This window comes from Bos indicus, chromosome 8, assembly GCF_029378745.1.
Source record: "Bos indicus isolate NIAB-ARS_2022 breed Sahiwal x Tharparkar chromosome 8, NIAB-ARS_B.indTharparkar_mat_pri_1.0, whole genome shotgun sequence".
Lineage (NCBI taxonomy): Eukaryota > Metazoa > Chordata > Mammalia > Artiodactyla > Bovidae > Bos > Bos indicus.
The window spans coordinates 59,066,748-59,091,845 of NC_091767.1; the positions used below are offsets into that span (position 1 = coordinate 59,066,748).

Here is a 25,098-nt window from a genome sequence, read left to right on the forward strand (position 1 = left end):
GTCGTGTCCAACTCTGTGCGACCCCATAGACGGCGGCCCACCAGGCTCCCCCGTCCCTGGGATTCTCCAGGCAAGAACACTGGAGTGGGTTGCCATTTCCTTCTCCAGTGCATGAAAGTGAAAAGTGAAAGTGAAGTCGCTCTGTAGTGTCCGATTCTTCGTGACCCCATGGACTGCAGCTCACTTAGGCTCCTCCATCCATGGGATTTTCCAGGCAAAAGTACAGAAGACCTCAATAGACATTTCTCCAAAGAAGACAAATGAAAAGGTACTCAACATCATTAATTATTAGAAAAATACAAATCAAAACTACAATGAAATATCAAAAATACAATGAAAAAACTCAATAGACATTTCTCCAAAGAAGACAAATGAAAAGGTACTCAACATCATTAATTATTAGAAAAATACAAATCAAAACTACAATGAAATACCAGTCAGAATGGCCATCATCGAGAAGTCTACAAACAATAAATGCTGCAGAGGGTGTGGAGCAAAGGGTACCCTCCTACACCTTGGGCAGGAATGTAAACTGGTATAGCCACTATGGAGAACAGTATTGATGTTTCTTAAGTGACTAAAATTAGAGCTACCATATGATCTAGCAATCCCACTCCTGAAAATATATCCAGAGAAAAACATAATTTGAAATAATACATGCGCCTCAACATTCATTGCATTGCTGTTTAATATAGCCAATACAATAGCCAACATATCCACTGACAGATGAATGGATAAAGATGTGCTACATACAAACATGGACATGACAGGATGGTCAACACTGAAATCAGATGATTCTGTGCAGCCAAAGATGGAAAAGCTCTATACAGTCAGCAAAAACAAGACCAGGAGCTGACTGTGGCTTGCATCATGAACTCCTTATTGCCAAATTCGGACTTAAATTGAAGAAAGTGGGGAAAACCACTAGACCATTCCGGTATAATCTAAATCAAATCCCTTATGACTATACAGCCTAAGTGAGAAATAGATTTAAGGGACTAGATCTGATAGATAGAGTGCCTGATGAACTATGGACAGAGGTTCATGACATTGTACAGGACACAGGAATCAAGACCATCCCTAAGAAAAAGAGATGCAAAAAAGCAAAATGGCTGTCTGAGGAGGTCTTACAAATAGCTGTGAAAAGAAGGGAAGTGAAAAGCAAAGGAGAAAAGGAAAGATTTGAATGCAGAGTTCCAAAGAATAGCAAGAAGAGATAAGAAAGCCTTCCTCAGTGATCAGTGCAAAGAAATAGAGGAAAACAACAGAATGGGCAAGACTAGATATCTCTTCAAGAAAATTAGAGATACCAAGGGAACATTTCATGCAAAGATGGGCTCAATAAAGGACAGAAATGGTATGGACCTAACAGAAGCAGAAGATATTAAGAAGAGGTGGCAAGAATATACAGAAGAAGTGTACAAAAAAGATCTTCACAACCCAGATAATCAAGATGGTGTGATCACTCACCTAGAGCCAGACATCCTGGAATGTGAAGTCAAATGGGCCTTAGGAAGCATCACTATGAATAAAGCTAGTGGAGGTGATGGAATTCCAGTTGAGCTGTTTCAAATCCTGAAAGATGATGCTGTGAAAGTGCTGCACTCAATATGCCAGCAAATTTGGAAAACTCAGCAGTGGCCACAGGACTGGAAAAGGTCAGTTTTCACTCCAATCCCAAAGAAAGGCAATACCAAAGAATACTCAAACTACCACACAATTGCACTCATCTCACATGCTAGTAAGGTAATGCTCAAAATTCTCCAAGCCAGGCTTCAGCAATACATGAACCGTGAACTTTCAGATGTTCAAGCTGGTTTTAGAAGAGGCAAGGAACCAGAGATCAAATTGCCAACATCTGCTGGATCATCAAAAAAGAAAGAGAGTTCCAGAAAAACATCTATTTCTGCTTTACTGACTATGCCAAAGCTTTTGACTGTGTGGATCACAATAAACTGTGGAAAATTCTGAAAGAGATGGGCATCAGACCACCTGACCTGCCTCTTGAGAAACCTGTATGCAGGCCAGGAAGCAACAGTTAGAACTGGACATGGAACAACAGACTGGTTCCAAATAGGAAAAGGAGTATGTCAAGGCTGTATATTGTCACCTTGCTTATTTTACTTAGATGCAGAGCACATCATGAGAAGCGCTGGGCTGGAAGAAGCACAAGCTAGAATCAAGATTGCCAGGAGAAATATCAATAATCTCAGATGTGCACATTACACCACCCTTATGGCAGAAAGTGAAGAACTAAAGAGCCTCTTGATGAAAGTGAAAAAGGAGAGTGAAAAAGTTGGCTTAAAGCTCAACATTCAGAAAACTAAGATCATGGCATCCGGTTCCATCACTTCATGGCAAATAGATGGGGAAACAGTGGAAACAGTGTCAGACTTTAATTTTTGGGCTCCAAAATCACTGCAGATGGTGATTGCAGCCATGAAATTAAGACACTTACTCCTTGGAAGGAAAGTTATGACCAACCTAGACAGCATCTTCAAAAGCAGAGACATTACTTTGCCAACAAAGGTCCGTCTAGTCAAGGCTATGGTTTTTCCAGTGGTCATGTATGGATGTGAGAGTTGGACTATAAAGAAAGCTGAGTGCAGAAGAACTGATGCTTTTGAACTGTGGTGTTGGAGAAGACTCTTGAGAGTCCCCTGGACTACAAGCAGATACAACCAGTCCATCCTAAAGGAGATCAGTCCTGGGTGTTCATTGAAAGGACTGATGTTGAAGCTGAAACTCCAATACTTTGGCCACCTTCTGGGAAGAGCTGACTCATTTGAAAAGACCCTGATGCTGGGTAAGATTGAGGGCAGGAGGAGAAGGGGACGACAGAGGATGAGATGGTTGGATGGCATCACCGACTCAATGTACATGGGTTTGGGTGCACTCCAGGAGTTGGTGATGGACAGGGAGGCTGGCGTGCTGCGGTTCATGGGGTCAGAAAGAGTTAGACACGACTGAGCGACTGAACTGAAGTGAACATACATACATATAAAAGAATATTACTCATCCATTAAATAGAAAGAAACAATATAATTTGCAGTAACATGGATGGACTTAGAGATTACGATACTAATCAAAGTAAGTCAGATAAAGACAAAAATCATATGATATCACTTATATGCAGAATATATACACACACACACACACACATACAAAGTGACTTTACCTACAAAACAGAAACACACTCATAGACTTACAGAACAAACTCCTGGTGAGGAGGTGAGGAATGAATTCGGAGTTGGGGTTGACATGCTATATTTAAAATAAGTAACCAACAAAGACCTACTGCATAGCACAGGGAACTCAGCTCAATAGTCTGTAATAATGTAAATGGGAAAGGAATTTGAAAAAGAATAGATACATTTATAATGGAATCACTTTGCTGTATACCTGAAACTAACAGAATATTGTTAATCAACTATACTCCAATATAAAATTAAAAAAATTTTAAAGGGACCTCCCTAGTAATCCAGTAGTTGAGAGTTCACTTTGCAATGGGAGGGACACAGGTTCCATCTCTGTTTGGGGGACTAAGATCCCACATGCCACAGGGCAACCAGGCCTGCGTGCTACAACTGCTGAGCCTGTGCGCCACAACTAGAGAGCCCACGTGCCAACTCAACAAGAGATCCTACATGTCACAATGAAGATCTTGCACACAGCAACTAAAAACCAACACAGTTAAACAAATAAATTTTTTAATTTTAAAAAAAAGATCAATGGTTGCCAGGGTTTGGGGGGAAGGGAGAAAGGGATGAATAGGTGGAACAAATGGAATTTTTAGGGCAATGAAACTCTTCTGATACTGTAATGGTGAATGTATGTCATTACACATTAGTCAAAACCCATATCAGGTATAACACAGAGTGAACCCTAACATAAACTATGAATGTTAGTTTATAATAAAATCTATCAGTATTGTCTTATCAATTTTAACAAATGTACACCGCTAAATGAAAGATGTTAGCAATAGGGGAAACTGCATATGTGACCAAGGATGAGGAGGTATATGAGAACTCTCTACATACTGCTTAATATTCTGCAAACCTAAAACTGCTCTTTAAGTCTATTCATATTTTTATATGAGACTATAGCATGAATATTTTTGTAACATGCTTTTTTCCACTACCATGTCCATACATTATTAATTATCTTTGCACAGATTGAGCCTGGACACAGTGGCGATGGTAAAGTTAGTCAAGGATGTAGGAATTTAGGGGCAGGGGATATTTACTCAAAGACTCACAGAGGAGAGGGACTAGAAATTGCACGGATGAATAGACATAACTAAGCCCTTGAGTCTGAGCATCTCCAACAGGCTGGGAATTTCAGCAGGGCAGGGAGTTTCAGTTCCTGTTCTGGGAGTCCTGGTGCCCTGCTGGCAAGAGGCTGGCATGACAGGACTGAGCAAGAACAAGATGAAGCCTCAAACATTCACTCTGGAGCTCAGCAATAACCTTCCTGCTAGGATGAAGTGAGCAGGTACAAGAGACACTCAGTCATGATGGTCAGTTGTCTGAAATACCCATAACAGGAATCTGCTGAGGCAATTGGAAGCCTGCAGGGCACCAAGGGAAGGACCTGCTCCACTTCAGCCAAAATGTGTGCACCATTAACCTCGACTTCCCACCTGACCTTTCCGAGTTACATTCCTTTTCCTGGGCATTCTCCTACATGGCTCTCAGCCCAACTCCCACCAGGAAGGGAGGATCTGCCTGTCACAAGACCTCTTATGACCTTTGGGGATGCTTTAGGAAAACTCTGGAAGATATGGTTCAGCCAGCCTGGGCCTTGTGCCTCCTCGCCCTGGGGGCCACAAAAGGGGCTGGGCTGCCACCCCTTAGGCACAGAGTCACCATTCAGAGGTGGGACACATCCATGCTTCTTCCCATCCTGCCTTTTCTGCATCCAGCTGGCAGTGGACACACTGTGCTAAGTACTGGATCCTATCAGAGGAGGAGACTCCCAGCCCCACTGCTGGTTGTGGTATGTGGAGCCATCCTGAATTTCCTTCAGAATCAGTGAGGCAGGGCATCCCACAGCCCCCACAGCACACCGTGAGGAGGCCACAGCCCTTTCTGCCCTTACTCTCCCCTCTGGTAGGTCAGAAGGTGGGAATGCAGAGGTGCCACCTTCTGAGAGAAATGAAGTGTCCAGAACAGAGCCCTCCCATCCGCTCAGGGCAGCCTTTTTCTGCTTCCTACTTCTTTCCTCCAGCCCCTGAAACTCCCTGGTCTCTTAACATTAGGATACCATACCTGCCCCCTTCCTGTGTCCCTAGGCCCATCCTTTTCCTCATATTCTGGGCGTCTAGTTTCTCTGTGATCTTTCCTTAGTGCTTGTGTTCCAAGAATATGTTCAACCACCACGACCCTTCCATACCCACCTGGGCCTCAGCTGACCACCAAATCCTTAGGCCCTAACAGAAACTTGCCGTGGTAACTTCCAGAATCTGCCTCTACTCTACTTCAGCTTTGGCTCTCCATACCACTCCTTCCACCCCCAGCCACGGTACCTTTCCAGCTCCTCACCTAGCCTTTTGAGCCACTGCCCAAACTCCATTACATGTGACAGCAACCTTTCTCCTCTTAATACACTAGGTCTCACCTCAATGCTTCCTTCTCTCTACTAACCACCAGCAAAGTGTCTATTTTTTCCAAGATCATCTCCTGGACTTGGACATTCGCTGCCATCTCCTCACCTCTACACCACCACATGGCTCCAGCAGTTCTCCCTGCATCATCAGTTTCTCTCTCCTTGATTTCATCCTTTCTCTCAACATCCAACATATTATGTCTCTCATTTAAAAAAAAATAAAAACACTCTCTGGGGTTTATCTACAGCTTTCTCCCCATTTGTCTGCACCTCCATGGAACAAACCTCTTTGAAGGAACTGATTACACTTGCTATCACCAATTACTCTCGTTTCATTCGCTCTTGAATCCACTCCAGTCATGCCTTCACCTCCATCACAGGTGAATATGTTTTTATCAAGGCCATTAGTGTTGCTAAATCTAATGGGGACTCTGCATCCTCATCTTTCTTGGCCAATTCACAACTTTTATTGCAGTTGATCACTTTCTCCTTGTAATATGCCAGTATGCCACACTCTTCCAGATTTCCTCCTTCCTCCCTGGTTTCTGCTTTTCAGTTTCCTCTGCTTACTTTTCCTTTTTTTCTTCCCAATTTCCTAACACTGGAATATCCCAGAGCCCAGTCTTTAGACCTCTCCTTCATTTATATTCATTCCTCTAGTGACCTCATCTGGTCCCATCGTTATACATCTCTCTCCATTTCTCTCTTTCTCCAGCCAGGGCCCTCCATGTGCACTGTGTGGAGAATAGACTGTTGGAGGTACAGTTTCAGGAAGAAGCAGATTATGAAACTACTGTAGTACTGGTAGCAGCAGAGAAGACAAGAAGGAATTGTTTTTTGAATTTTGAAGGTAGAAACAACAGGATTTATTGATAGACCAAAAGCAGACTTTTTAGAAGCAAAAGTCAAGGATGGCACCAATATTTTGGCCTGAACAACTGGCAAGAGAAAGGTACCATTAACTATGTGGGAGCAGGTCTGGTACGTGTGATTGGGTGGTGGTGGTGGTACAAGGAATCAGTTCATTTCTGAAATAAATACTGGATATCCAACTATATACAGTTCTGATTAGACAATTTGGGCATGTGAGACTGTCCACCACATAAGATAATGATCTCCATGGAGGCGAGGCCTGTGTTTAGGTGACTGCTGTGTCTGACGTAGTTTCTGACATGCAGTAAGTACTCAAATACTTTAATTGTTGAATGCAAGATGATTATCAAAGTCATTTTTATTGTGACTCATTTTATTATTTTTATTGGGGACATTATCATCAACTGATTTTCATTCTAGGAGGCATTTATTCCATGCAACTGAAAGGCAATGAGGGTCAAAGAGTCAACAGAGCTATAGCAAGCTCCCAGACAGGTTACCTCTTAAAATCCAATCAATAACAACAAGGTGCAGAGAGGGGAGATTCTATAATTTGCTTCTGACATCTGTCATATTAGCTATGTGCTTTTGATAAACACAAAGCACCTCCTCAAAGAAGCAGCACTGCAACACTCCTCTAAAAGTCTTCCCTCCAGATTGTGGGAATATACAGTAGTTATCGATGAACTGTGCCAAAAATGCATTAGATTCCTAGCTATCACTTCTTGTACTATCATCATGCACAATTTGCTTCTCTGGGGCCCAAAGACAGCAGGGAAGCCAGGACAGAAGTCAAGCATGATCTTTACCTTCAGTGTACCTTAGATATGGGTCTTCCTTTCTGAGCTGAAAGAGTCAGGCAGAATGCTTACCTACCTGTGAAATGGGTTTAAGCTCCATACCATATAGGGTGTACAATCTAACTCCTCTACTCTCTCCATCACATACCACATTGAAAACAAGGAGGCACAAACACATGGTTCTTTGCTTAAAGGTATAGAGTTTATTCAGAGAGGGAATGAACACCAGAATATTAATGGAAATGAGATGATGACAGCCTTTTCAGGAGGATGCAGAAGTCTGGGAACCCCTGAGCTCCTTCTTCCTGGACGGGGTACTCTCCTGGGGTTGACAAGTACCTTCTGCTGAGGTGGAAACTGAGACATGGGATGGATTTTCTGGCTGAGTGGCACAAGTCAGCAGAGGACTGCGCTTGGAGCTGCCACTGGAGAGGGGCAGGAAACAGGACTGGCTGGACCTCACGGACTCCATGGACTGTCGCTGGAACTCACTGTCCAGGCACTGGAGCGCGTCAAAGAAGCCCTCCTCCTTCTCCAACTTAGCTCCCTTCATGGGGCGTTTGGTGGAAGGTGGACTCTTCTCAGCCTTTTTTGTCTTGGTTTTGGCCACTTTCTCATCCTTACAGCGGAGAATGCATTCCTTATGCCCTTGACCTTTCATGTCAGGGTTAATCCACTGTGTAAAATGCTTCAGCTTATTTCCCAGGTCGGCTTCTACAGCTTCTGGAAGGATAGGCTCTTGTAAGTATGAGCTGTCTTTACCAGACGCTGCAGCTCTTGCCCCTAGAAAGGGTGGCCCTATAAATTTTGGCCCTGCAAAGTCTGGATCTGAAAAATATGTGGATCCTTTTAAATGCAAACTGTGGAACACCAAGTTGGTCCTATAAGGTCTGGCCCTTTAAGCCCTGAACACTTCCAGACACGGCATTCGCAGGAATCCTTGTTTGGGTGAGGTCATTCACCTTGTTCTAACAGCCTTACAGACTATTCTCATCTAGTCCTTTGGTCCCAGGGAATCTTGGAGGATGCTCTAGGAACTCAAGGTAAGGGAGATGCTGGTGAAGGTACGGACAGGGGACACTAAGCTGAGAGTTTGGAGATGGTGGCTCTACAGATCCAGATAGAACCTTGCTAGTCCCTACTCACTCAAGGCAACCATCCTGGCCAAACTAAAATTTTACCTAAGAAAGATCCTGAAGATACATTTGAGAAGTCAGGGGCTCTTGGAGTTTCAACTTAAAAGTGTCCTACTAGAACCCTGGCACAGCAAATGCTCTCTCTGGATGGAGAGAGATTTGGCACTGCACCCCTTCTCTGTGGTTCTCTGAAGCTTTGCGTTTCCCTATGTCCCTATTCTCCCTGCTACTGCAGGGAGTTATCTAAACAAGGTGATTGGTAACAGCATCTGGTGAGGCTTACTGCTGCGGGTTCAGGCCTGACAGTATTCAGGGTATCACTTCCTGATCTGTGTTGGGACTGACTGCTGCCTCTGTGTCTAGAGGCTTATTTTCTGGGATGCAGGGAACTGAGCTGCTTCCAGGGCCCTTGGAATTCTGTGGACCCAGTGATTTAGGTTCCAACCGCTGCAGATGTTCCAATAGATGTGTGTAGGGACAACCCCCTAGCAGATTTTCTCACATCTTTAATCAAGATGGCCCTACAACATCATCGTGGCCTGGACAAGCAACTATGGGCTGGCCCTGCTGGCCACAACAGATCAGAAGATGTCACTATCCCCTCAGGTCTCCAGGTCTGCAGGCTAGGGGACACTCATACTGGTCAGTATGCTGCCCTGGGACAGAGGCTGCTGATCATCAGGGGAGAAGAGCAACTGGAGGGACTGCTGTATCTTCTAGGGCAGACCCCAGCAATGGTAAATTAAATTGCCAAATAAACCATTTCTAAAGGTAGAACTCCAGCAGCTCGGGACATGCTCCATAAAAATAATACTACCTTGGCTCCTGAGGATTTTTAAATGGACTTCTCCAAACAGGTAGGCCCCTGGGTCTCAGGAGACAGGCTTCAACACATCTCAGGACTCAGGCTGTAGGGTTTGCTACATCTACAGAGATCTCTGGGCAACAGCTAGCAAGCCCCATGGAAGCTGGAGCTGCCACTGAAGTGGAGGTGCCAATGCAAGGCTTCACAATTGACCAGAGTCAAAAATGGGACATTAATAGAGGCTTGCTGATAGAAAAATGAAGAAGCCCAAATTCAGGAGAGTGGGAAGAACGTGGGTCTAACTGAGGTAGAGGAAATTTTAGACAGTCTGGAGATTAATAAATCATTGGGGGGAAAAAAAGAGATCAAGATCGCCTTTTGGGGTAAGACATTTAGGAATAGACCAGGGACTCAATGAGCAGAAAAGAGGAACTAAGGAAAGACAGCTGTCTTCTGCTGCAGCCAGCACACTAAGGCCTCAGTGAATCCCCCAAGCAGTGGACACGGACGACTTACAAACTGAAATGTGGAAGAGGATAGAGCCAGGATCATAGGGTTTGGGATTTTTTTGCAGTGATATTTGCACAGGGTCCACAGTGCATCCTTCAAAAACAGAAAGTTTGGGTAGACTGGCTTACCTCCCATGAACCTCAGGTCAAGGGAAATAAAAGCCCATCTTTTCAACAGAGGCCTTAGAGGTAGTATTCATGATGAAAGAAATGGTAGTGTTTCCACCCAGGACTGGAAAATTTTGGGGTGGTATGACATAAGCTGCCATAGGAACCTTCCAAAATCTTGGGAATCCTCAGGTATAGATAGAAATGCATGCATTACATACAAATACTTAAAGATATATCAGCGACTGGGGGAGACGGGAACATTAGACGAAGGGAATCAAGGTAATGGGGTATTTTAGGTTTGTGAGCTTGATGTTCAGGGAAAGAAAGGGAATCAGATTTTCAAGGGCTACTGACCTTGTTTCTTCAGAATACCTTCAGAGTTGCTCTTCTTCTTGACATGCTGGTTCACAGGAATCCTAGGCTCTTCAAGGCTCGAAGAAGACAGAGCTCCTGCGTCCAACAGCAACTCTGGCCCTCGACATTCCTGCCTTAGCTGCTGGTGACCAGCCCAGTATTGGCGGATGCTGATTGCACTGACAGACTTGGTGGCTGGCTTAGTGGCTGACTTGGCAGCTGACTGGGTTACAGATTTCTGATTTGTTAGTTGTGACACTGTGCGGGTTGCTGATGGAAGTGAAAGCTGTTTGAAGGGCAGGGACTCCTGACTCTGATCAAAAGAGAGACTAGACATGGACAAAACCTCTAGGCAAGAGGAGCCCTGAGATGGCCCCGAAGAAGTAGGGGTGGTCAGCGTAGTCTCACCCGATATCAACTGCTGAATCTCCAGAGCCACAGAATTGCAGATTTGGCAGCAGGGGTCTGCACACAGGAGCCGCCGCACACTCCCTTCCTGAGGAAGCCAGCCCTGGCTGGGAAGGGAAGCATGGCAATCATTTGTTACCAACGCAGTAACATCTGCCTCTTTGCCAGTGTGTGGCCTGAGACAGACCTATGAGCTCTTGCTTTCTACCCCCGGTGCTGTTATTACCACTGCTTTTCTACAGAAACATTTAGCAGGTTAGGGCTAGCTAAACTGGACAAGGTCTCAGACAACTGGTGGGAACACAGGGCCTTGAGAAACTGGGAGGCGGGTGAGCTCTCTGCTGACCTGTGCTGAGAAGCTGAGTTAGGAGAAGGGAACCAGGCAGGTGGGGGAGCCAATGGTTAGCTGATGGGGCAGCACCAGAGATATCACCAGGTAGAACCTGGAGTCAGCCTCACTTGGGGCCACGGAAGTCCTGTGGGAGCTCTGCATTCTGGGGATTAGATGCACACATCTCTTAAGAGTCAATTCCTCATTCTGCAGAGCTCTTAAGAAGGGAATAATATGACAAGCTCCTGCCTGAGGGTTGTCCCAGGAACTGGCCTTCCTGAAGACAGAACCAGAGGAGGTAATGTCAGCAGGGTCCAGGGGTCTGCCCTTGAAAGGGAGCGGCTGTAAAGAGAATATGAAAACGATGACTTGTTTATGCACTTAACTATCCATTCTCCTGACTGGGTAACTTGTCTCATGGTTGGGAGAAAACCCACATCGTTAAATTCTGTCAAATCCTGACTTCCAGCACCTTTGTGAGCCTAGCCCAGAGCACAGCTGGAAGACCCCTCTCCACTGAGACGTCTGACCCCACCCTCTCCTCCACCAACTCTCACCCACGGCTCCAGGCTCCATGTGTCTGGCTCCCTCTCAGCCATTCTCCTTCTGCCCAACCCTGCCGCAGGCCAAACACAGAAATTACCACAGGCCATACTAGGAGGTGGGAGACTGCAAAGAGCAAGAGATCACCTTCGCATGATCGAAAGCAGCTCCAAGGGCTTGTCAGCTTCTTTCCGGGAATGTCTCCTAGCTGATAAACCAGGAGACTAACGTTACACGGAACAGGAAGGAATTCAGGGATATCCTACAGGAGGTTGAAGGAGTTGAATGACGGGTGACTGCAGACAACCCCCCTCCCCAGTCAGCACTCTGAGGGCACATCTGGGTACAACTTAACCAGGTATGATGTGCTCTCCTAGACCTACTTTCATTTACCTTCACAACCACACTATGAGTGAGATAGCATCATCAGATGCCCATTTTATGGATAACAAGACTGGGAGATGAAATGACCTCTACTGGGTCATAAAACTAGTAAATGACACAGTTGAGGACATCTCCCCTACTTCCTCTTCACTCCCAGGGGAAAGGTGGAGAATTTTGGAACATTCCCAGGTTCTCATTTCCCACCCAAAAAGTCTTCTTGGAGGATCTGTCAACTTGGGGAACTGGAGCAATGGTTAGAGCACCCAGCGCCTGGCACCAGGGGTCACTGAGGGCCAGGGTCCATGCAAGTCTCACCCCCAGGGGAGGGAAGTCAGAGCAGAGACTGGGACTTTACCTCTTGGTGTTTTCTCTTTAGCCCTTTGTTTGACTTTCTGGTGACGCTTAAAGACAAAATAGAGTGTGAAGTGTCTAAACTGGGACAAAACCTGCAAATATTTCCCAAACTTCTTCTGCTTCAATTCTACACATTCTGCTACCTTTTTCCCTGCTCTACCTTTTTCACCCCATCATTTCCTTTCTCTTCTTATTTCTGATTCATTTCAAACCTCTTCACACTCCATACCTCCACCCCCATTCCCTGAACAAGTTCTGTGGGAAATCAGAATAAGACGAGAGAAAGGGGAAAATGGAATAAAGGACGGGTGGTCTAGTAGACAAAGGACTTTAGCCATCCAAGGCTCTAAAAATCCACCAGCTGAAAGGATCGCCCAAATCTGAAGGTGTACTGGGATCCAGTCAGGAAACTTCCTCCATTAAAAAAAAAAAAAAAGCAGGGGTAAGGGTAATGAGAAACAGTGAAGGGATAAAACCTTGTCTGAGGTGTAATTGGTTCAGTCATGGTCATAGTGTTTCCCTACCCGGCAGCAGTTCCTGTTAGGTCCCAACTTTAAACCTCGGTGGTTCTTTTTCACTTGCCAAATAATTAATGCAATAATAATGATGGAGCCATAAGTGTAAAAGGGATATCCAACATCCCACAAAATAAAAGTAGGGCTCAACATAATCTAAACCTTACTAGCCATCCCTCTTCCTAGGCTTCCTAGGCTTTAAGGGTCTTAGAACCTAACACCTCCAAATCCTAGACCTATTGTCTCTGCCTCACAGAGCATAGAACCAAACCAGCAGACTGCATCACAAAGCCCTCCTGTTTCCTAAGTCATGCATGGCATCACAGACCTTTATTTGTCTAGGAGAAGCTCATGTGACACAGTGTTAAGGTGAGGGTGTCTGGTTGACTACATGGGTTGCAGAGCCTGAGCCTAAAGATGCCAAGTCACAGGAAGCAAATACTCCTTCATGCCCTCTCTATTCTCTCTATCCTGATGGCTCAGCCTTCAGCTCTCAGATAACAGTCTGGCATCTATCCCCAGATAACTGAGTCTTTATGTACACTGTGTGCCCTAAAAGAGAGATAGTGGATTGGTCAGACAAACTCCATGAACTATATATATCACTGTTCTGAGAAGATAACTAGGAAACACACAAGAGGACAGTGTATACATTATCCTATTAAGTCTTGGACAGTGAAGTTTGATGTCACAGGCAATAGGTGGGCAGTCATGAAAAGGACTGTAATTATTGTGGCAAGAAAAGGACATAGCTTCTGTTCTTTTAAACAACTTTCTGAGTTAAAGGAGTGCTCCCAGTCTGTGTGATCAAGCTTTTGATGGACAAGAAGAAACTGTAAACAGTGCCTTCCAAGGAGGAACATGATTGAGGCTCACTTCTGGAGCTTGGTTTTCCAGAATGGCCTTTACAACTCTCAGTAGTATCCTGTGGAGTATCCACTCATTGAGGTGAGTTACTGGCAAGACTAAGGACCACAAACTTGGGCTCTTGGGTTGAATCCACCATGGCTGGAGTGGTTGGCTGAAATGTTTATGAAAATCTGAATCTGAACACCTTTAGGCAGGTCAAGCTTTTTTCTGCTCATTCTTAGTACCCACCATCCCCATGTCCACTGATTTACATATTAATGTTAACTTCATGATCCCTGTCAACATTGTGATATGCCTCTAAGACTCCAGGATTTCTGAATTTCCTAAGAAATTCTTGCCCTGATGAGAATGGTCCCATAGCCCCCAAATTCTCAGGCTCAAAATCTCTGAAGAGGCTATTTGGTCCTTCCTCCAGCATTCAATCTACCACTGAACAGATGTGGTGAGCCAACAATCTGTGTTCATCCTTAAGCTGCCCAGTCTCAAAGGTACAAAGACATTTGAGTTATATTACCTGCCTGCTCTCAAGTCAGTTAAAAAATCTAGTTTCAAACACAAAAACTAATTCACAATCAAAAACCCACCTTATTAAGAGTTGAATCAGGACTTTCCTGGTGGTCCAGTGGTTGAGAATTTGCCTGCCAATGCAGGGACATGAGTTCAATCCCTGGTCCGGGAAGATTCCATATGTCAGGAGGCAACTAAGCCCATGTACCACAACTACTGAGCCCATGCTCTAGAGCCCAATAGTTGCAACTACTGAGTGCTCTAGAGCCCATGCTCCACAACAAGAAAAACCACCACAGTGAGAAGCCTGCACACCACAACTAGAGAATAGCCCCTGCTCGCCACAACTAGACAAACTTTGTTGCTTTGTGCACAGCAACGAAGACCCAGCACAGCCAAAAATTTTTAAAAAGGGTTGAAACAAGAACCAGCATTACTAGGAGCTTGGAAAGAAGGGTGTAAGGTGTTATTTAATGGGTACGAAATTTCCATATGAGATGATGAAAAGGTTCTGAAAATGGACAGTGGTGATGGCTGCACAGCACTGGGAATGTACTTAATGTCACTGATGTACACTTAAAAGTGGTTAAAAGAATAAAGTTCATGTTGTATATATTTTACCACAATTTAAAAAAAAAAAAAAACCAGTCATTGGCATGAGGAATTTTTTTGCTATCTATAAGGAAGAATATTCTGAAAATAATTTGGCAAAGAAACAGATTACTGAATATTTTTCTTCAATGTCCTTTTTTACAGAAGAAAATCAAAATAAAATAGATCCTTAAATTTAAGATAATTTAAGAAGAGTCTCATCCTGAAAATGGGATGAATTTGAACCATTTCAACATTTTTCCTAAACTTGTAAATTCTGTAATATAGGAATGAGAAGACATTTCCAATTAAAGAGAACTGAATGACAGGTTGTGTATATGTGTTAGTCGCTCAGTCGTGTCTGATTCTTTGCAGCCCCATGGACTGTAGCCTGCCAGGCTCCTCTGTCCATGGAATTCTCCAGGCAAGAATACTGGAATTGGTTGCCATTCCCTCCTCCAGGGGATCTTCCCCCCAGGAATCAAATGCAGGTCTCCTGCATTGCAGGTGGATTCTTTACCATCTGAGCCACCCAGGAAGCCCGAATGACAGGTTATTAATAATTAGTTAAAAAGCAGCTTGCATCGGCTTTTTAGCAGCAAGTCAAGATACCTAAAAAGTGACTTGAGTTTTTTACAGTTGTCATTATTCCTCCCCAACCAAGTTCATGCTTCCTGCTCTGTGCTGCTGCAAGCGCTCTCAGTCTCCCGTTAACCTGACCCAATGTAGCACTGTGTGGTGCGCAGGGTCCTCCCCAACCCCGGGCTATGAATGTAAGTAATTAACAAACTTCTGTCAGGCTTATAAGTCCAGCGTCAGGTGTCGTACTTTCAGACATCCCCAGGACCCCAGGGTTACCAACAGGACAAAGAGGAGGTGCACACAACACTCCATCTCCTACCCAACCCACTCCTGCTTCCTGCAGCTACTGCTGCAACTTCGCTCAGTCTCCCAATAGCCTCTTTGCCCCAGACAAAATTATCAAACTTGGCAAACTTGGTACCAGCTCCAACCTGTATACTATTTACCTTAAAGATAATCCATGGCCGCTGTCCTCCCACTAGGCCATTAAAACCATCTGCTACAGACTCCTCTACTGCAACTTACCCAGACCTTGCTCTTCCATCTCAGAGATGAGGAGGTAGAGCCGAAGACAACCTTATACCTTTCTGCAGACCAGACCTTTAGTACAGGCTTATATATTGAGCGGGTACCTACTGACAGAGGGTGCTTGTGTGGATGCGACAGAGGGATCAGCGTCTTCCTAAACAAAGGCATATTTGCGTAATGAACACGCTGTCATTTTTGATGATGTGGACATGGATTGTCACATTTGCCCTTCCTGCCACATGCTTTACTGTGAATGGCAAACAAGGGAGATGAAGTACATCAAAGGCCTCTGTGGACTCTACACAGAGTCCTGTGTGGAGGGTACACAACTGCAAAGGATTCAGATTTGTCTGTTTCGAAAAAACTTGCTAAAGCAGGACCCTGCTCTCGTAATAACGCTATAGTGCCACAATTATAACAGTAGAATTTCTTCGGGAAACTGTTCGGGATTATTGATTCACATGCAACATGGGTCATATCATAGCCCAATTAGGAAAAATCCTCACAGGACACTAGTGTGATTTTGTCCCTCCACACAAGCCTTATGAAGGAGCTTTGCTGTGTCTCATTCTCAGAAAACACTAGTGAACATCTTTAGATGTCTCACATGATGGGGACAGAGAGGCACAGTTGCTGCCATTCAGAAGCAACATTTTTAGACACTAGCATTTTTATTAATGCCCAAGTGTTGGACAGGGAGTTAGACAAGAAGACCAGCGCTCCACAGCAGTCACTTTGCTATGCAGAAGTGTAGTAAAATGATAGAGGCACCAGAGGGCAGCACTTGCCTACCCAACGTGTCCCAAGGATTCTGTGACAGAAACTTTAAACGGCCATCTGTTGCACTGCCTCCCAATCCTGGCCTTACATCAAAATTACTGGGAGGCTTATCAAAATATAGATTTCCTGGCCTCACGCCAGACTTAATGAATCAGAATCTCTACAAGCAGGGTCTTGTAACCTATGTATTCAATTTTCAATAAATGTCAAAATAATTTTCAAGCAACAAACACCGGGCTTTGGGTGTGCATTTGGGAGCAACGGGACTGCAGAGAACAACAGTGCTTCCTCCTACCCCAGTTTCACTGATATACAACTGGCACATAACACTATGAGTTTACGGTGAGGTAAACAATATAATGATTTGTTATATGCAGGCGCTGTGAACTGGTTACCACAATAAGTTTAGGTAATGTTCATCACCTCACTTAGATTTTTTTTCCTGTAATATATCCAGGTCAGGAAGCAACAGTTAGAACTGGATATAGAACAACAGACTGGTTCCAAATAGGAAAAAGAGTACGTCAAGGCTGTATATTGTCACCCTGCTTATTTAACTTATATGCAGAGTACATCATGAGAAACGCTGGGCTGGAAGAAGCACAAGTTGGAATCAAGATTGCCGGGAGAAATATCAATAACCTCAGCTATGCAGATGATACCACCACCCTTATGGCAGAAAGTGAAGAGGAACTCAAAAGCCCCTTTATTGATGAAAGTGAAAGAGGAGAGTGAAAAAGTTGGCTTAAAGCTCAACATTCAGAAAATGAAGATCATGGCATCTGGTCCCATCACTTTATGGGAAATAGATGGGGAAACAGTGGAAACAGTGTCAGACTTTATTTGGGGGGGCTCCAAAATCACTGCAGATGGTGACTGCAGCCATGAAATTAAAAGACGCTTACTCCTTGGAAGGAAAGTTATGACCAACCTAGACAGCATATTCAAAAGCAGAGACAATACTGTGCCAACAAAGGTCCATCTAGTCAAGGCTATGGTTTTTCTTGTGGTCATGTATGGATGTGAGAGCTGGACTGTGAAGAAAGCTGAGCACTGAAGAATTAATGCTTTTGAACTGTGGTGTTGGAGAAGACTCTTGAGAGTCCCTTGGACTGCATGGAGATCCAACCAGTCCATTCTAAAGGAGATCAGTCCTGGGTGTTCTTTGGAAGGAATGATGCTAAAGCTGAAACTCCAGTACTTTGGCCACCTCATGCGAAGAGTTGACTCATTGGAAAAGACACTGATGCTGGGAGGGAATGGGGGCAGGAGGAGAAGGGGACGACAGAGGATGAGATGGCTGGATGGCATCACTGACTCAATGGATGTGAGTTTGAGTGAACTCTGGGAGTTGGTGATGGACAGGGAGGCTTGCCGTGCTGTGGTTCATGGGGTCGCAAAGAGTCGGACACGACTGAGCGACTGAACTGAAGAACTTTTAAGATCTACTCTTGGCAACTCTCAAACACATAATATCATTAACTACAGTCATCACACTATACATACATCAGAACTTATTAATCTTATAACGAATTCTGTACCTCTTGATCGTCTTCATCCATTTCCCCAACTCCCTCTCCCTGACCACCGATCTATTCTCTGAACGAGTTTGGTCATTTATTTTTAGATTCCATACATAACTAAGATCATATAGTATTTGTCATTCTCTGTCTTGAGATATAGTTCACTCAGCATAATGCTGTTAAGGGCCATCTGTATTGTTGCAAATGGCAGGATTTCCTTCTTTTTTATGGCTGAGAAATATTCCATGATATCATATTCTATATCCATTCACTGCCAACAGATGCTTAGATTGTTCCAAGTCTTGGTTATTAAAAATAATACTGCAATGGGCATGGGTGTTCAGATATCTCTGAGAGATAGTGATTTTCTTTCAGGTACATAACCAAAAGTGGGATTGTTGTGTCAAATTTAAAGCAACTTTATTAAAAAATTCCTCCTATAATAGATGAGTTTGACCATCTCTGGTCATGACCTAACTTAGACAGTGGTCTATAAACAGAAGTTAAGAATTCAGGAACACAAGGAAGAAAGGAGAATCAATCCTGACAGAGAAAAATTACTATGTGCCAGGCCCTTTACACATCACATCATTCAGTCTTTATCATCAATCCAGACCCAGGTATTATTATCCCAAGTTATATATGAGGAAACTGAGTCACCCATAAGTAAAGTTACTGCAGATGGTGACTGCAGCCATGAAATTAAAAGACACTTGCTCCCTGGAAGAAAAGCTATGACCAATCTAGACAGCATAATAAAAAGCAGAGACATTACTTTGCCAACAAAGGTCTGTCTAGTCAAAGCTATGGTTTTTCTAGTAGTCATGTATGGATGTGAGAATTGGACTATAAAGAAAGCTGAGCGCCGAAGAATTGATGCTTTTGAACTGTGGTGTTGGAGAAGACTCTTGAGAGTCCCTTGGACTGCAAGAATATCAAACCAGTTCATCCTAAAGGAAACGAGTCCTGAATATTCATTGGAAGGACTGATGCTGAAGCTGAAACTCCAATACTTTGGCCATGTGATGCGAAGAACTGACTCATCTGAAAAGACCCTGATGCTGGGAAAGATTGAAGGCAAGAGGAGAAGGGGATGACAGAGGATGAGATGGTTGGATGGCATCACCAACTCAATGAACACGAGTTTCAGTAAACTCCAGGAGTTGGCGATGGACAGGAAGGCCTGGTGTGCTGCAGTCCATGGGGTCACAAAGAGACGGACACAACTTAGCAACTGAACTGTAAGTAAAGTAACGTTTGTCTGAGGTCATATAGCAACTTAGTGGTGGATAGTTAGTTTCTAAATTCCACTAAGACTTGCAACCTTCAATCCAATCAAATTGAGAGAATACAGACATACCATATGATTATAAGATGTTTGAAAGTGCAGTCTACTCACATGTTCAGTCATTTTTGAAAAGGGCCACCATAAATAAAAGGAACTTAAAACAAGAGCCGAAGAGCAAGTCTGGGTCCAAAGGTGTCCAATGTCATCCAGATCATACCTACTTCTCATCGGTTATGCCCCTCAGGCATCAGGCTGTCACAGCCCAGTGACATTAGCATCTGAGTGCCCCATTCACACTCCTGGTTTGATTATAGCCTCATCCAGTATCTTCTGACTAGAAGGTAACTTTCAAAGTAAATAAACCTATATAAAGAGAATAACCTGACCAGCAGGTGGGAGTACGCCAGGTCCTTTGCAATTATATTTCCCAGTGAAAACTACTACATTAGCATGATGATTTATGCCTTAGACTCTTTTCAATTTAATTATAGTTGATAATTCAGTTTACATACAGTGGGTTTCCTGAAGAGACCAATTGGCTCAGAGAACCCTGTTAAGATGTAGTCTTTCTACTTTACAGCTGAGGAAAGTAGTATACTTGGCTCCTAGTTCTCCCTCCTTTCCATTTCTCATGGTTACTCTCCATCCTGCTGACCAACTGCAGAGGTAGGGAGGGCCATTCTAAACATCAGGCTCCTGCAGTGACAACAATCCCCAGCCTTCTCACAGGGGAGAGCAGCACCACTGCTTCTCAGCCCAAGCTGCCTTCCTCTTGTGTTTCTCCCACTAGTACAGAGTCAGTTCAGTCACTCAGTCATGTCCAACTCTTTGCTACCCCATGGACTGCAGCACGCCAGGCCTCCCTGTCCATCACCAACTCCTGGAGTTTACTCAAACTCATGTCCATTGAGTCGGTGATGCCATCCATCTCATCCTCTGTCGTACCCTTCTCCTCCTGCCTTCAATCTTTCGCAGCATCAGGGTCTTTTCAGATGAGTCAGTTCTTTGCATCAGGTGGCCAAAGTATTGGAGTTTCAGAGTAGTATCTATTACAGACTGTTTATAGAATAAAGCATTGGGTGGAGGCAAAAAAGTTTATTCAGAAGTGAATCCCGATAACTTTAAAGTAGGAAATAACAGTCAGAGAAGGAAATGGCAACCCACTTCAGTATTCTTGCCTGGAAAATTCCATGGACAGAGGAGCCTGATGGGCTCCAGTCCATGGGGTCACAAAGAGTTGGACATGACTGAGCACGCATGCACACACAAAAATACTCAAAATAGCTCAGAGTGTGTCTGGTACAGATAAACTGCTATATGAGTCTCCTACAAAGAGGAGAGGGATTATTTTTGGCTGAAGTGATCTGGGAAAGCTTCATGATGTAGAAAACAGCATTTAACTTGCTGCCTGAAGCAGAGAGAGGATTTTAATTCGTGAAACTGGAAAGAGAGAGTGATCCACATGCAGGAGTTAGCATGCATAAAACTGCTGGAACCTCTGTGTAATGGTATGTGGAAATAACAGAGGGATTTCTGAAATATTTATTTTACTCTGGGTACATTTTATTCTGTATATATTCGATCTTAATGAAGTGAGGTTTAGATTTCATGTTGTTTTTGTGTAGAAACTAAGGTTGTGGATATCTCTTTGTGCGTGTATTTTTCTGCATCACGTGGACATGAACTGTGGAGATGGGTCTCCTAAATCAGACCATATGTATCTCTAGGTATAAATGTCTGTGTGGGTGCATTTCTCTACAGATTTTCTGATCTTTGTGGGTGTGTGCACATGCAGTCCTGGGGGGATGGGAAGGAAAGAGTAGAGGTGAGGAGGAGAAGGAAGAGGGGAAAGAGAATGAGAAGTTGTTGAGGTAAATCTGTGTCTGAAGCTCAAATGTGAATCCTACCCATCATTAGTATTTTAAATAGTTGATAATTGATGGTGCCATCATCCTTGGAAGTTCTTTTTCTAATAATAAAACATTTATTGGTAAAGGACAGCATCTCAAAATGCTATCTTTTATCCATCACATTCAATGTCTTTTCAAATATCTTTTCATTTGTCCTTCCTTTTATCCATTTTAATCCTCTTCTTGGATTTTTTTTTTCTTTTGGTGTCTTTTTTCCTTATGCTCCCAGTCCTAGTAATTTCTTTATTGGAATTTTGTCTTTCTGTAAGCTTTCCCCCTCTCCTCTAATTTAGAAAGCTAATACCATACCCTGGCTCAGAGGTTAAAGAGTCTGCCTGCAATGCAGGAGACCCAGGGAGACCCAACCTGGGTCAGGAAGATCCCCTGGAGAAGGAAATGGCAACCCACTCCAGTATTTTTGCCTGGAGATTCTCATGGACAGAGGAGCCTGGTAGGCTACAGTCCATGGGGCCACAGAGTCAGATACGACTGAGCAGACTTCACTTTCACTTCACTTTCACCCACACCCCAGAAAACAAGTGTTTTTAATTTGGGAAAGGGGTACTTCATGTGGTACCCCTAAAATATCTTTAAAGATATTTCAGATTTGATCTTAGGTTTTATCTTCACTGTCACTGCCACAGTCAATTCAACAAATTTTAACTGTGTGCTTTGGTGTATGTCCACAGCACTGTTCCAGCTACTGAAGAAACAGGGAAAAAATGCCTAGAATAGTCAACCAATTATATTAATGATCATCTTTAAGTAACCAACTTTTCTTTTCTCCAGACATAGGGAGAAAACTAGAAGACAGAAAAGCACGAATGATTTAGCTAGTTTTTCCAAGGGCATCTACTACATATCATCTTAAGAAAACTAAAGTAGCAAATAAATCCAGTGAATTTGCATATTTTTTCATATTTTTTAATATATTGCCATTCCAAGAAATGAGAGTAAATCGAAATTATGTTTAGTGAGCAGTATTTTTGCATCTGTTTCTTAGATATAATTCTGGTATCCAAAGATGGTTTATTAATTAACTTAGTCATTTGCTTAATTATTAGGCTCCTAAGGTTAGTCAAGGATCTGGAAATATAATTTTAGCTAATATATCCTTATGAATTCTAGAATTCTAAGGACTTCATAATAATTTCAGAAACAATGGCTTGCTGCTCCTGCTGCTGCTAAGTCACTTCAGTCATGTCCAACTCTGTGCGACTCCACAGACAGCAGCCCACCAGGCTCCGCCGTCCCTGGGATTCTCCAGGCAAGAACACTGGAGTGGGTTGCCATTTCCTTCTCCAATGCATGAAAGTGAAAAGCGAAAGTGAAGTTGCTCAGTGGCTTGAAAATCACCCAAATTTAACACATCATAAATCTCTGAATTGAAAGCATTCAATGAGCCCCAAACAGGACAAATTAAAAGAAAATAATATCCAGACACATTATAATCAAGCTTCTTAAAACCAACGATAAAGAAATCTTGAAAACAATGAGAGAAAAATACTGTTATAGTTCAAATGACTGAATTTCTCATCAAAAACCACACAGGCCAGAAGATGGTGTAACAACATCTTTAAAGTGTTAAACATCCACAATGTTATAACCAGTTAAAATATCCTTCAAAAATGAAGATGCACTAATATGCACCCCAATGTTCATAGCAGCAATATTTGCAATTGCCAAGATATGGAAGCAACCTAAATGTCCATCGACAGATGAATGGATAAAGAAGATGTGGTATATATACAATGGAATACTAGTCAGCCATAAAAGAGAATGAAATTTTGCCATTTACAACAACTAACCTTAAGATGACTAACTTGACTAACCTTAAGATGGATTTAGAGGGTATTTATGCTAAGTGAAATAAGACAGAGAAAGGTAAATATTGTGTGGATCTAAAAAAAATAAAACAAACTAGTAAATATAACAAAAAGGAAACAGACTTACATATAGAGAACAAACTAGTGACTGCCAGTCAGGAGAGGGAAGAGGGGAGGGGCAATATAGGAATACAGGATTAAGAGGTGTAAACTATTATGTACAAATAAAGCTACAGGATATATTATATAACACAGGAAATACAGCCAATATTTTACAGTAACTATAAACGGAGACTTAAAACATAAATCACTGTTGTACACCTATAGTTTACTACATTGTACATCAACTATATCTTAATTTTAAAAGTATTAAAAAATGAAGATGAACTAGAAACATTCTCATAAGAAAGAAAACTAAGATAATTTTAGTATTTCTTTCAGCTGTGAAAGAAATGCTAAAGGAAGCTCTTTTGGCTGAAGAGACATGATCCCAGAAAGAAATGTGGAACTTAAGAAATCAAGGTCGGGATGGGGAACACATGTATACCTGTGGCGGATTCATTCTGATATTTGGCAAAACTAATACAATTATGTGAAGTTTAAAAATAAAATAAAATTAGGGAAAAAAAATGAAAAAAAAAAAAAAGAAATCAAGGAAGAACAGAAAGGGTAAATGTCAGGAAAAACAGACTATTTTTCTACTCTTAAGTACTTTAAAATACTTATGAATGTTGAAAGCAACAATTACAATACTGTATTTATAGATGTAATACATAAGATACTGATAAAGAGACATGATAAAGGGAAATTTGTGGTTGTAAGGCTCCTGTGTTTTAAGTGATAAAATATTAAATCTAAATAGACTGTAAAAGCTAAGTGTGTAAATTGTAATCACTGGGGCAACCACTAAAAAATGATGCAAAGCTACATGGTCAAAAACCAATAAATAAATTAAAATAAAACATTCATATGCAAAAATTCCAAAAGAGGTCAGGTAAGAGGAAAAGAGGAACAACAGAGAAAACAGGAAAATGATATAATGCACAACTAAATCCAGCCATTTTAATTATCATGGTAAATACCAATGGTCTATACATACCAATTAAAACATAGAAATTCTCACATTTAATTTTTAAAAGACCAAACTATATACAACATGATAGTTTCAAGAAATCTACTTGATAGATAGTACAAACTCTAATCAGAAAAAAAACTGGATTGGCTTTTACAGTGTCAGAATAAGCAGACTTCAGAATAAGGAAAATTACCAGCAGTAAAGAGGAAAATTATATGGTGAAGATTGGAGCAAATACCCAAGAAGACAACAATTTAAAATGTATATGCTCCTAAGAACCCAGAGCTCCAGAGTATATGAAGCAAAAACTGATAGAAAAGAAGCAGAGACAAATCCACAAATATACCTGGCCATTTAAACACTCCTCTCTCTATAATAGGTAGATGGAAAATTAGCAAAGATAGAGAAGACCTGAACAATACTATCAACCAACTTGACCAGATGACATTTATAAAGCACACCACCCAACAGGAGCAGAATACACATTCAAGTGCACACATGGAATATTCATCAAGATAGGCCATATTCTGGGCCTTAAAAAAAAAAAATAGCAATTTTTTTTTTTTTGCAATTTTTTAAAAAACTGAAGTTGTGGACTTCTCTGGTGGCTCAGCAATAAAGGATTCACCTGCCAATACAGGAGACATGGGTTTAATCCCTAGTCCTGGGGGTCCTGGGGGCTTCCCTGGTGGCTTACACAGTAAAGAATCTGCCTGCAATGCAGGAAACCCTGGTTCAATCCCTGGGCCGGGAAGATACCCTGGAGAAAGAAATGGCAACCCACACCAGTATTCTTGCCTGGAAAATTCCATGGGCAGAGGGACCTGGCAGGCTACAGTTCATAGGGTCACAAAGAGTCAGACACGACTGAGCGACCAACACCAGGGG

At 42.7% G+C, this 25,098-nt stretch overlaps 1 protein-coding gene across 5 annotated transcripts in view; it reads right to left on the minus strand.

Moving 5' to 3' along the window:
* Positions 1 to 7,460: 7,460 nt before the first annotated feature.
* The window catches only part of SPATA31F3 (SPATA31 subfamily F member 3), a 69,518-nt gene continuing 51,880 nt past the window's right edge, over positions 7,461 to 25,098 (minus strand). Inside the window, exons 1-5 of one of the 5 annotated variants that reach the window (XM_070794706.1) lie at positions 12,740 to 14,969; positions 12,217 to 12,262; positions 11,625 to 11,685; positions 10,196 to 10,710; positions 7,461 to 8,000 (exon numbers count right to left, since the gene is read on the minus strand). In XM_070794706.1, the coding sequence (XP_070650807.1) occupies positions 7,543 to 8,000; positions 10,196 to 10,710; positions 11,625 to 11,685; positions 12,217 to 12,262; positions 12,740 to 12,883 (1,224 nt within the window). In that variant the 5' untranslated portion in view covers positions 12,884 to 14,969 and the 3' untranslated portion in view covers positions 7,461 to 7,542. Of the gene's footprint in view, positions 8,004 to 10,195; positions 10,711 to 11,624; positions 11,686 to 12,216; positions 12,263 to 12,739; positions 14,970 to 25,098 lie in introns of those variants that run through there. The other 4 variants (XM_070794707.1, XM_019966117.2, XM_070794708.1 and 1 more) reach the window with 4 other exon arrangements.